General features: G+C 38.6%; 2 protein-coding genes across 28 annotated transcripts in view; both read right to left on the bottom strand.

Annotated features, from left to right (window-relative positions):
* CMYA5 (cardiomyopathy associated 5) overlaps nucleotides 1-3,718 on the bottom strand; it is a 108,999-nt gene extending 105,281 nt beyond the window's left edge. For both annotated transcript variants that reach the window (XM_081506019.1, XM_081506020.1), the window contains exon 1: nucleotides 3,508-3,718. In XM_081506019.1, the coding sequence (XP_081362145.1) occupies nucleotides 3,508-3,656 (149 nt within the window). In that variant the 5' untranslated portion in view covers nucleotides 3,657-3,718. The remainder of the gene's footprint in view (nucleotides 1-3,507) is intronic.
* Nucleotides 3,719-7,775: 4,057 nt separating this feature from the next.
* TENT2 (terminal nucleotidyltransferase 2) overlaps nucleotides 7,776-13,351 on the bottom strand; it is a 59,563-nt gene continuing 53,987 nt past the window's right edge. For all 26 annotated transcript variants that reach the window (XM_081506006.1, XM_081506014.1, XM_081506007.1 and 23 more), the window contains 3 exons: nucleotides 11,719-11,810; nucleotides 9,650-9,729; nucleotides 7,776-7,892 (listed from right to left, as the gene is read on the bottom strand). In XM_081506006.1, the coding sequence (XP_081362132.1) occupies nucleotides 7,818-7,892; nucleotides 9,650-9,729; nucleotides 11,719-11,810 (247 nt within the window). In that variant the 3' untranslated portion in view covers nucleotides 7,776-7,817. The remainder of the gene's footprint in view (nucleotides 7,893-9,649; nucleotides 9,730-11,718; nucleotides 11,811-13,351) is intronic.

Below are 13,351 nucleotides of genomic sequence, written 5' to 3'. Positions count from 1 at the left end.
CGTATCACTGAATGATACATCAGAAAGATAACCCTCTGATCCAGTATAAGTACTGGTGTGTGTAATGGTTATCTTTCTTTACTTTAAAATTAAAGGTGATTTCCCCCCCAGGATTCAAAGGTAGTAGCTATAGATAATTATATATATTATTCCTGGAAGGACAAAGAAAAGATACTCAAGCAGATGATGCTTTGTATCTTTTGAATTTTAAAAAGTGAAGTTTTTTTTCTGATAATAAAGTGCACATTAGAGAAACAACAAAAAATACAGGCAAAAACAAAAGTTTAGTTGACATTATCTCATCACTGAGAGACAACCAATACTAACTTTTTTTAACCTTAAGGTTAATAAGTTACCATAACCTTTGTTATGCTATTTATTATGTTAACCTTTATTAACCCTTTAAGCCTTTTTCCAGTACATAATTTACTTTATAGTGAGATTCTAAATTATACAAAATTTTTTTCAAATTCAATATACGCACTTGCCATAATGTTAGAACTCTTCATAAGTAACATTTTTAAAAAGGCTTAATAATTCTACATCAAAGAGATGCCATAATCAATCTTTCTGTATTATTTAAGCTATTTCCATTCAGTTCCTTTCATGTAACTCTCAATTTAAATAAATCCGTTTGTAATTCATCTTTTGCGAATAGTTCTCTTAAAGAAATGCAGACATTTCCATTCAAGAAGAGAAAAACTTCCACTGTTATTCCAAAAGGAGAGATCTTTCCTTTTCCTCTAATAATCTTTCATTGTAAAATCTAGTTGGAGCCATTCAAGTTTCCTTATTGCAAGGAACTGTCTCTCCTCCCAAAGAAGGAAGGTGGGAGAAGTCTAACAGTGGCTGACAGCAAACAGACCCAGCATTTTCCTGCCTTATACCTCAGTAAATATGCAAAGCCTCAGTTTTCTCACATGTAACAGGACGGTCACCTCACAGTGTAGCTGGGAGGGTTTAAAAGGAGAAAACAGGGACTTCCATGGTGCTCCAGTGGCTGGCACTCTACGGCAGGGGGCCAGGGTTCAATCCCTGGGCAGGGAAGTAGGTCCCACATGCCACAGCTTAGAGTCCACAGGCCACAACTGAAAGCCACAAGCAAAAGATCCCACATGCCACAACTAAGACCTGGCACAGCCAAATAGGTGGATTAATTAATTATTAAAATAAAACATTTTTTAAAATAGGTAAGATGAAATGAGAAAACATATGTAAACACCTACCATCTAGCCTGATAAAGAGTGAGGGAGCCCTCTCTTAATTGTAAAACTTGAATGGAGGAGCTGAGAGGAAGACTGTCTCCTTATTCTTGCCATAAATCAGAGAATATTCCAAGCTCTCAATTCTAGCCTCAGAAGAAAGAACTTTAGGCCATATGTGTAAACTCATGCCCACCAAATTGGTTTGAGTTTTGATCACACTTCAAGGCAGAAGAAATTTAGGGACTCCCAATTCCCAGGAGTTCCTCCTGCCTGACACCTCTCCTGAAAGGAGCTACAGCTGCCACTTCCTTTACCCCTCGCCCCGCACTGCGGAGCAACCCCTACACACCTCCTTTCTCTCTGCTTCTGCCTCTCTGATCTGAGCCCTCCCCTAACCCAACTTTTCAATCTGTCTGTCAGTCTCATTTCTCAATAATACCACTCTGTTCTCCTAAATCCTGTTTAGAAGTTTACTGATTTCTTGTTACTTACGTCATCAAATCCAAAAATTTTTAAATGGGATAGTTTTCCAGACCTCCATCATCACCTACCTCTTCCCTCATGCTTCCCTCCACTCTACTCATTCTGTCTGGCCTGGTGTCCACCTTACCATCTGTAGTCACAGCAGGCTGAAGCTTACTGCAGATAAATCAACTCTTTACCTGAAGCTCCTGACCTCTGTCAAAAGGCAACGCAACCCCAAAGTGGTACTCTAAACAGCCGTCAGGTGCTCACATTTTAATTATTGGGGGGGGGGGGATGTGCATCGCATGGCATGTGGGATCTTGTTACTGACCAGGGTTCAAACCTGCACACCTGGCAGTGGAGTCTTAACCACTGGATCACCAGGGAAGTCCAGCTGCTCACATTTTAGAGTAAACAAGTTTTCCAATTCTCTGTGGGCAAATTTTGGTTGGGCAAGGATAGGGGGATCTGGGACACCACTAAGGGAAAAGGGCCATCAAGGCTAGGATTGACAAACGTTCCTTCCCAGTACTGCCCAGGAACCACACGTCCCTACTCCTGCTCCATCTCCCACAGATGCCTTCTCTTCTGCTGCTTCTTCCTGCACCTCTTGCCCATTCTCCAGGGCCCACGTCATGCCCACCACTTTAGAAGGCAGTCACAGACCTACACACTCTTCTGACCTTCCACAGCACCCTGGGCTGTCCTTCTCACCTCTCTCATTGTCTCACGGTCCCCATATTGTTTCCTAACTTCTTCCAGAAAGTCTTTGAGGGCAGGGACTGTGCCTGCTCCCCACTTGGTAAACATGCAACCGACATTCCAGACTTATCTGACAGACAGTTCACCCTCAGCAGCGCCATTTTGTGGGCGATTTCAGCTTCAGCGCTGCTGGTCTTGGGAGCACCTTTACCTTTGGGGGACATGGGCTCTCTGCAGTGATGCACATCCACCTGTCACCTACCAAACCATTTCCTGAAATAACAGATTTAGGAAGGGACACGACTGACTAATAAACCAAAAATCAAACAAATGAAAACCCTAAAACTAAAAACACAATAAAACCCCATACTCAAAGAGAACAAGGAATAAAACCAAATTCAAATCAAGAAGAGATGATTCCTACTATTCTCATTTTAGAGGCTACAAGAAGGCAGGGAGATGGAACTAGAGGGAGACTTATATCTGTATATAGTATTTCCTAATTGTATTCACGTGTGTTGAAATGTTTGCGACCAAAAAATCAAACAACAACAAAAACCAGTATTTTAATAGCAGGGGTGACAAAAATTCAAACTTCTTTTCTCCAGAGAATACATGGGCCTTTGTACCAAAACGAAGTCGTCTTCTAGCAACTTAGGCCAGCACTAGACATTTCAGGGAGCTCCAGTCATTCGAAGTTTCCAGAAAAGCCTTCTCCGCCTTCCCCCCACCCCACACCCTGTTCTCCTCTATCTCAGGCTTTAAAGATTGTTCCTAGGCTTTGGGACAAATACAAACGTTTCTGTACAAGTGTGCAGTGAGGCAGGACCCAAGTAAACCCCCGAGAATAAACAAGAGCTGCACAGCACAAGGAGCTGGCCGGGGTGAGGGTTTGGTAATGAACGAGGAGGGGGAAGGGGAGGGTGCACTCGGCGCTGCAGGCGAGCCTGTCACTCCAGCTGACAGCGAGCACCTTCAAGCTCTTCACAAGGCAGCGCCCCCAGAAAAAGAGCGCTTAGCTCGAGGGAAACGAACGCAGGCGCCTAAGAGGGAAGGGAGGGTACGGCGTCGGCCCGCGCTGCGCCTGCCCGCCCCCGGCGGCCGCCCCCCGGGCCTGAGCGAGGGCCCCGCGTACCTGGCGTCTGGCTCCGACTCCGACTCCGACTCCACGGCCGTCTCGTCCTCCTCGTCCCCCGACTCCTCCTCGGCGTCCGGCGCCCGGGTCTCCTCTTGGTCGGAGCCGAGGGCGCTCTCCGCGGCGTGACTGCCGTCGTTGCTCTCCATCGCGCCTGCCGGGCCGGAGCTGGAGCCGGAGCCGCCCGCGCCGCGTCTGCTGGTCTCCCTCTGACGGAGCCTCCGGCCCGGCGCGGCGGCTCGGGTTCCCTCCCGGGGGCGGGTGGGCCCCGCGACTTTAAATAGCAGGCGTCAAGAGGTTTCGCCACCGAGCTTCTGGGCCCGGGCTCGGCTTCTCTTCGCCGGCGTCTGCCAGTTTCCCCGGCCCTCCCCGCCCCAGTCCAGGCAGCATTTGGGCAACCGGCGGGCACCGCTCCGAGGGGCGCAGGCTCTCGGCACCCGGCCCTTGCCTCTGCTCTGGAGTGGGTTCGGTAGGCTTTAGGTTTGGGGCCGAGCTGAGCTACTCAGTGGGCCCTTATCCCAGCCTAACAACTATTCTCTTCCAGAGCAGAGCACTTACTACTAGTTCAGGCACTCGTAACTATGCCCCCGCCAGCTCTGCTGCGGTAGGTTTAACTGCGAAGCTGGTTTGGCTCCAAAGAGCTCGGATGCCTACCTAGCTTGCTCAAGGTCTCCTTGCTAGCAGAGTGACCGAATGGGAGACAAAGTCGGCCCATTTCAAAAGCCCAGTTTTGAACCCCTGTCTCCTTTTATATTTGCAAATCAATAAACTGTGTGTTCTCTTTCTCAGTGACCCCTGGATTATTCAGCTAGGAAACTTTTATCTCCACAAATCTTTAACTATGAAGAGGAATAATTTCCCCTACATTGGCCAAAGTCTGTTTTGTCTTAAATTCAACCCAAAGGCCCAGATCATGTCGTGCCCATGCTTAAGAGACTTCAATGGCTTTCCACTGCTCTAGAACTAAAGCCGAAGCTCCTTGGGAAGATAAACGCTAACAACTTAGATCATAGCTGCCTCCCCTCTTCTTTAGAAGTCAGGGGTTCTAACGTATATAAAGTCACACCCCCCTGTCTTTACAAATTCCTCTCCCCTGAAACTTTCTTCCTGCCTTTATTTACCTGTATACTCATCATTCAAGACTGTACCCTTCTCTGGAATCCCCAGCTTAAGTTCAATACTACTGCTTCAAGTTCCCACATTATCCTCTATTCAAATTGTTGTGTCTCTTTCCCCCACTAGACCATAAGTTTGTTACTCATCTTTGTCCCACTCTCCCCATTTCTTACAAGCATGGAAGCTTAGCAAAGTACTTAGCACATATTAGGTGCTTAATCAATGTCCCCTGCACTGAAGAGACCAGAACCAAGACCAGCTGTGTACAAGTAGAGATATCTTTACAATACATATTTTTTCATAAGGATGATTTTATGGCTAGAAGAGCTAACACTGATTTTTAATTACAGCAAATTCTATTCATAGTTGTTAAAATATGATAAATGTAAATTAGGCAGTATTCCCCAGTAACACGAGCTTGTGTGTGTGCATTAGGTCTGTGAGCCAAGACCTGCAGCTAGCTGAGACACAGTTCAGAAGCATCAGCTAGGGGACATGTGAGAGAAGACAGCAGAGTCCAGTCTTCCAGGGTTCACCAAATCAGGTTTAACATCAGAAATATGCCTTCTCTTACAGGAGCTAGGCTTTGGCATTAGTAATCCCAAAGGTCTGCTCACTAGGACAAAAAGGAACCAATTACAGCTATGGGAATCTATTAAATACTAATCAAAACCACAGGTAGTCATTGTGTATTCCCTCCATTTAACTCAAAATTTCTTAGGAACACTAACTACAGTCAACAAGATTTGTGAAGATCCTAGCTCAAACCAATCCAAAATTTAGAACTGCAGTACAAACTGCATGTTTTAAACTTTCTAACACTACTTTCTTAACAATGCAAATAAACAGAAATGGCAAGACCAATATAAATAGAAAATAAAAGAATGTATTATTCACAACACAAATAAGTAATTCATGTTGAAGACAATTTAAAAGCCTAAAAACTTCTCTTATATATTGACATACCACTTATCTGACATATTTAGCAGTCACACGTGCATAATCTTAGCTTTGATTTACAACTGGGTATTGATTTACAATACCCAGTTTGTATTGATTTACGATTGGGTATAAATTTATTAACATTTTGATCTATTTGTTATAGCAATACAGCTGAAAGCAGGAGCATTGAGATGGGGCCCCCAGTGGTCACTGAAAGCTGAGAAAACAGTGGCAGTGAAGATGTCCATGATAAATTCTGGGGTTTTACTAGGAAATGCACTGGAGAAGGAAATGGCAACCCACTCCAGTATTCTTGCCTGGAGAATCCCAGGGACGGCAGAGCCTGGTGGGCTGCCGTCTCTGGGGTCGCACAGAGTCAGACACGACTGAAGCGACTTAGCAGCAGCAGCAGCAGCAGCAGTAATACTATAGAGGGAGTATGCCCTAGACACCTGAGAGCTACACAGGATTATGGAGTACTATGGCTATTGTTTATAATTATTGCCTGGAGTCATTACCAGAATATTAATTAAATTCAACACATTCTGATAAAGAAGAGTTGCACAGTATAAAATCCATTTAAGAGAAATTTCCAGGAAAAAAAAATTAGTATATAAAGCTTAATTACTTCAAAAGCATTAATCACTAGTAAACTGAAAAATTCATCTGTGTGGAAAGCTTCATTCCTAATAATGCCAGAGAAATAGGTGCTGATGTGGCTAGTTGGTTAACCAAGAATGAACCTGATTCCAAGATTCTCTGCATAATCTAAATTACACACAATAACCAGATTCAGTTCAGTTCCACATGAGAACTACACCCTCAATCTCATCTCAGAAGTCAAGACTTCCACAGAAAAAAACAAACACCTCCCCCACCCGGCGAAAAACATATCAACAATTTTCATATATAAACTTTATTCCATTTGATCATACAAAATTTTAAACTTAAAGAAAAAAATGAAAATATGCACCTTTTACAAGTCAAAAAGCAAGTCTTAGCATTTGAATTGGTCTGCAAAAAATCCAAATACATTAGAGGTAACAAACTGTGCCACAGCAGGTCTAAAAAAAGTTGTACACAGTCCTTTTGAAAGTTAGAACTGTTTTTTAAGATTATTTATATTTAAATTTACAGGCACTGACCAATTTACAAATATTTACACCAAAAACAACCTTAATAAACAATGTAGCTTTTTTAGCAGCCACCACTATTTCTTCTTGTGGAAAAGAAATACTAAAAAAGAAACCTTTACAAATGCTATGCTTTTATTTATAGTAATTTTATGTCTTATCTAGAACACTTTATAGTGGCTTACTACCGACAACTTCCAGTTTAGATTACAATCCTATAATTATTCACAGATAAAACTCTGAATCTATCAATAGGATATAATCTCAATTTTGATCTTTCAGTTTCTGTTGCTTCATATCACAGGAAAAATAAACGCAGGAAAACGGGAAGTAAAGCAAAAGGGCATATTGCACTAAGCTATCATAAAGCACAGAGAACTTAATGTTTTCGAAATGTCTACACTGAACCGATTCTTCAAAACAATTCCCTAACTGCTGTACAATACAGTTAGTGCTCATATTACTAGTGCAAAATGTACTGTTGCTCAACACAAAATTTAAAGCAATCTTGAGTCCACCAAAGGCATGTGAGGTACTAATGAAATGCTATTATGTACACAACCAGAGCCTCAGTCTTTCCTGATGAGTCAAGTGAGGGCTTAGGGCAACTGTCCAGTATTGCTTGCCTCTAGCTGTTTCAATGAAATCAAAGATGTCATTTTGCTTCAAGTAACTGAATAATTGACTCAAACCTTCACTTCACTAGAAAAGACTTAGGCAACAAACCATCTATTGAAGGTCCTACTCTTAAGGATGTAGGAATCAGACCCTTTCCAAAAAGTCCACATGTCTCTTCAGTGTTAGCATGTGGTACAATTAATTAAAATTATAGCAAAAACCTTTTATTTGTTCAGATAATTCCCCCAAAAATATTTATCTGATCTCCTGAAAATTCATGCCATAATATTACTAATCATCAATGTAAACATTTTCAAAAATACATCTTTAAATCAAAGGGTTTTATTAGGAAACATCATAATAAAATATGCACTCTTTATATAAGTATGTCTTCTTAAGAATAAAACATGAAAACAAGAACAATTAAAAAGAAACCACGATGAAGGTAGACAAAACGTATGATGATGTTACTACTGTTCTTTATTAAGAAATAGAGGCCAGTTATCTTTTCAGGATAGCAGCTCTTAAAGGTAGTATACTGTTCAAATCTTTTTTGTTTTTCAATCTGTGCCATGACTGGAAGAGAAAGAAAAAATCCTTCTTAAAACCTAAAATATATGTGAAACAAAGGACTGAAACGGGAGTTATTAGAATATTAACAGTGATTTCCCTAGGCAATAAAACTTGGGGTGACTTTTTTTGTGTATGCTTTTAATCTCCCAAGTTTTGAACAGGAGTAAAAGTATTGCTTCTATCATCTGAAACAAAATGTTATTTAAAAACTTTACATCATTTATAAAGAAACGCACACACAGGTGGTACAAAAACAAGCAACTGACAATAGTAACATTTATTCACAGATTTAGATGTCATTTAAAATATGAAAATAATTAATACAAAACCTTTGGGTTTGAGAGAGTAGGGAAAGACTACTTCAATTATTTGACTTATTTTGTATCTAGAAAGCTGTCAATTAAAAATTGTATTTATAAAGGAGAGAGTAAATAAAGCATTTTATACAATGAATCTAGAAGAGTGAACAGAATTTTTAAGAAGAAAAAAAAAGAAGGAAAATGAAATACTTGTTTATAAGCTAAAAATTAGGCCCACTATCAAAAAATGTGGCTGCAATCTTTGAGTTTGTTCTCACTTCAGTTGTTCAACTGACTAAAAATATTGGTTTTATACCTAAACAATCACAAGTAAAGACATGTGGCACTAGTGGTAAAGAACCCGCCCGCCAAAACTAGAGACTTAAGAGATGGGGGCTCGACCCTAGGTCAATCCCCTGGAGGAGGGCATGGCAATCTACTATAGTATTCTTGCCGGGAGAATCCCATGGACAGAGAGCCTGGCCGACTATGGTCTACAGGGTTGCAGAGTCAGACACGACTGAAGCGACTTAGCACGCATGCAGGCACACTCATTAATAAGAATGACAATGGAGAAATACTGTTTTTGAGTTCTCAATTTAATGTGATAGACAAAATATTCCCTCTTGGATACTTGGTTTGCCCTGCAGAATTCCATTTCATTTAAAATTTTCTATTCTGGTTGACAAACTAAGAGGGCCTAATTTGAAGGACAGCTTGTAATATGATACACTTGCATTTTTAATTATCATCAAAATAAAATCTACTTGGATGTCTTGATAACAAAAAACTAAACCTCTAAAATTCCTTGATCTCTTTCTTCTGTGAACCACTCTCTCTTATACGTCTCAAAGTACATATTTCTATCAATGTGTTTCTACTCCGTACTGGTGAATTACTTGAAGCTAGGAGGCAATCCTAGCAAAATCATTGATGAATAAATTCATACTGCAGACTAGGGAGCTAAGGAATAAACTACAGTCTACATATATATGACTAAAGTTTATAAAATGTGTGTGCACACAAACACACACATTTTGTTTAACTTCTTAGAATATAAATCAAGATAAAATGGAGCTCTGGTTGCTTGTTACAATTGGGTATACAGAAGAAAACCCGGGAACAGACATGGCTATCTTCTAAAGCTACAGGTTCTCTGATATTTTAAGGAGAGAAACGAGTCCTTTAAATTTTATTCATTCATTTTGAGAGCTTAATAATAAGCTCACTGGGAAAATGCTTATTTCCACAAAGTGAAAGCCATGTGAGTAAAAGCAGAGTCAGATCTCTGTGGAAGCAAAGTATTTCTAAATTCAAGTAATAAAGTCCCTACTGTGCCCCACTGACTGCTCCCTATCACAGGAACCAGAGCTATTCTTTCCTATTACATACTTTTTTTTTTAATTTTCAAAGCACACTAGTGCACTAATGTTTCTAGAGTTAATCCGATGCATTATTTACCTTTAAAAACTGATCCTTGATCATATCAAACTTCTGCTTTTCATGCACAGCTCTTGCTGTATTTGTTCCATCAAAAGGTTCTACAATGTTAAATGCACATATAAACAAGATATTATTAAAATGAGAACTTCAGTTTTTTATTTGAATTACATGAAATTGTCAATATTTTGACAGTTTCTGACCTACATAATAGCAACTACCATCTTCTTAGATTTATGCTTACACAAACCAGTTTTATAATAGCTATGAACTATCAAAGTAGATACAATTAAAGTGAGATGTCTAAAAATGAAGTAACCAGAACAGGTATTAAAAGTCTAAACCACAAAAATATTAAGTCTAAATCACAAAAATAGGTAAGATTTCTGAAGAATTAGTGATTCAGGAACCTACTGTGAAAAGAATAAATATAAGTTAAAGAATAAAGAATTATCAAAAAGGATAAAAGCACTATACCAAGAGATACGGTCAGTATCAAATATCACAGAAAGGTAATTTTAAATTTAACTTAAAAGACCATTGATTTGTGTAGTAGGAAAAAGGTCAATGCCTTTGAAAATAGAGGTTTAATACGAGGGAGGACGGCAGACAGTACAGAGAATTATGGTGTGACTAAATGGCTTTAAAAAGATGCAGTCAGAACGGTGACTCGTTGGCAGTGAGAAAAACAGGACAGCAAGTGGCCAAGACAAGAGAACAGAAGAAGAAATTCTGTGTGTGTTTCCAACATTACCTTCCATGTCTTCATCCTTACTCACTCCACTCACCCTTCACCCACAAAATAAGAGAGGAGTTTGTATACAGATACAAACTGATTCTATTTAAGAGAACAAAGAAACTGAAGATAAAGTAAGAAAGGGAGGATAACTAAAGGCATCAGGAGTGAAATGGGGGTGAAATAATGCCAGCCGCAGGTTAATAAAACTAGAGTTTAAGAATTTTAGCACTAAAAAAAGAGGGAAAAAAGTACAGAAAGATCCAGCAGGATCTACTGGATCAAGTCAGTAGGATTAAGTCAAGAGTATTTTTCAAAGATAAGAAGATCTATGTATTCTATAAAGTTATAAGGAGGGACTAAACAGAAAGAGAATAAAGTTGTTAGAATGAGGGGGAAGACCTCAAAAAAGTGTGAACCTGATGGAGAGGTTAACTTTAGGTATGTCATATAATCTAGTCAGGTCCATAATTTTTAAAATTCCTTTTTTTAATTGCTCAAAAAGGCTATTTCAAAAAAGAGTTTATTATCACTGTACTTCTTAGAACAAGATGCCAAACTATCAAATCACATAGTGTGTAGCACTTTAAAACTATATTTAGTATTCACAAGAACCAAGTAACTAAAATAATATAAACACACTGTGCAATTTAGCAAAGCAAACACCAAAGCAGGAGATTCAATCTCACATTTATAAACTCTTCAAATGTTGCATTATAATTCAAGATTAAAATATTTTAAATTTGATGTTTTCCTACAAATGCCAAATTTCAACCCTTTAATTCCTTTTTATCTCAAGATTTACAAATGTCATCAACTTGGCATCTGTAAAAACAATATTGCCTCTTGAAGTCAGTTTCCACGAACCTAAAGAAATATTCAACTACATGTAAATTAATTTTAGAGAACAAACTATCTCACAGCATTTAATTTTAAAAGGAAAATCAATTTATAGTCATAAAATCAAGCTCAAGCTTGAATCAATTATCAATATTTAAGTATTAAAAAAAACTAATTTCATTTCAAAGAATCATCACATGAAGATAGTATTTTCTTCCACCTATAACTCATGAAACTAAATTTCAGCCAACTACGAGCATGAGGGATGCATGTAGACTGCTCAAATCTTACCGACTAGAAACATTTAACACCTAAATTTGTTTATTATTTCTTACAACCAAAGAAGTTTAAATCATTTTTTTAAAATTAAAATCTTATGATTAAAAAACTTATAAACCACTTTAGGACATAAATGTATTACTTTTACATGAAATATAAGCTGAAATTATTCAAGTGATTCTGTCAGTACTCGATGAGTTGGATAGTAAACAGAAAGTAGTTGTGGGAAAACTACCTTCTACACAGATGTATTTATTTCTCCATTCAATACCATCAGGCCTGGGAATGGCTTTGGCTTCACGAACTGAAATCATTTGACTATTCCAGCTGTAAAAAGAAAAACATTCATGTTGTTGTACAGCAGAAACTAACACAACATCATAAAGCAATTATACTCCAACTTTAAAGAAAAATATTAATCATGTTAACTATTTTCTCAACTTCCCTTTTACTATTTTTATTATATCAATAGTTAGGTATACTCTGATTTTCTCATAGAACTGAAATTTGCTTCAGCTCTCTGCACCTCAAGTCTCATTTCCCTTGCTCTACTTTTTTTGTCTCCATAACTCTTAAGATTTCTAATCATTTGTTTATTTATGTTATCTATTGTGTCTCCTCTAACTAGATGAAAGCTCCAAGATGCTGAGCTATTTTTTTTTTTTTTTTTTACTGTTCACTTAGTTGGTTAGTATCAACTAGGTATTCAATAAATATTTTTTTGAATAAATGAAGTAATATGAAACATAATCTGTAAGTAAGCAAAAAACTGTTTCTTGTTAAACCCCAGTAAGAGTTTTTTATTTGTTAAGAGAGGTGATCTTCTTGTGTTGTTTTTTGGTATCATTAAGTCATTTTTGTTCAGGTGTACTTCTGCTGATATGATTTATGGTAGAAATTTTAGAAAAAAGAACACTATGAAAACATAGTTATTGCTGCGTATCAGATGTAGCTGTTTATAGTTTTAGTCAAGCAAAACAATTTTATCAGCATGCTTGAAGGTTGACTGTCCAGTCTTTAGTAAGGCCTAACCTTACACTGTTGTTCTTTTAATTCATAGTAATTTTGTATAACTTTTCTTTTTTCAAAAAACATTTTAAAAACATATAACTACTCAGCTTGTGTTAGAAAACAAGCTTGGTTTTAGAAAAGGCAGAGGAACCAGTGATCAAATTGCCAACATCCGCTGGATCACTGAAAAAGCAAAAGAGTTCCAGAAAAACATCTATTTCTGCTTTATTGACTATGCCAAAGCCTTTGACTGTGTGGATCACAATAAACTGTGGAAAATTCTGAAGGAGATGGGAATACCAGACCACCTGACCTGCCTCTTGAGAAACCTGGATGCAGGTCAGGAAGCAACAGTTAGAACTGGACATGGAACAACAGACTGGTTCCAAATAGGAAAAGGAGTACGTCAAGGCTGTATATTGTCACCCTGCTTATTTAACTTATATGCAGAGTACATCATGAGAAATGCTGGGCTGGAAGAAGCACAAGCTGGAATCAAGATTGCCCGGAGAAATATCAATAACCTCAGATATGCAGATGACACCACCCTTATGGCAGAAAGTGAAGAAGAACTAAAGAGCCTCTTGATGAAAGTGAAAGAGGAGAGTGAAAAAGTTGGCTTAAAGCTCAACATTCAGAAAACTAAGATCATGGCATCTGGTCCCATCGCTTCATGGCAAATAGATGGGGACACAGTAGAAACAGTGGCTGACTTTATTGTTTTGGGCTCCAAAATCACTGCAGATGGTGATTGCATCCATGAAATTAAAAGACGCTTACTCCTTGGAAGGAAAGTTATGATCAACCTAGAGAGCATATTAAAAAGCAGAGACATTACTTTGCCAACCAAAGTCCGT

The sequence above is a fragment of the Giraffa tippelskirchi genome, chromosome 7, assembly GCF_054371585.1.
Source record: "Giraffa tippelskirchi isolate mGirTip1 chromosome 7, T2T-mGirTip1v1.2.pri, whole genome shotgun sequence".
Taxonomy (NCBI): Eukaryota; Metazoa; Chordata; class Mammalia; order Artiodactyla; family Giraffidae; genus Giraffa; species Giraffa tippelskirchi.
The sequence above is the reverse complement of the archived record's forward strand: the minus strand, read 5'-3'. Positions and strand labels throughout refer to the sequence as shown.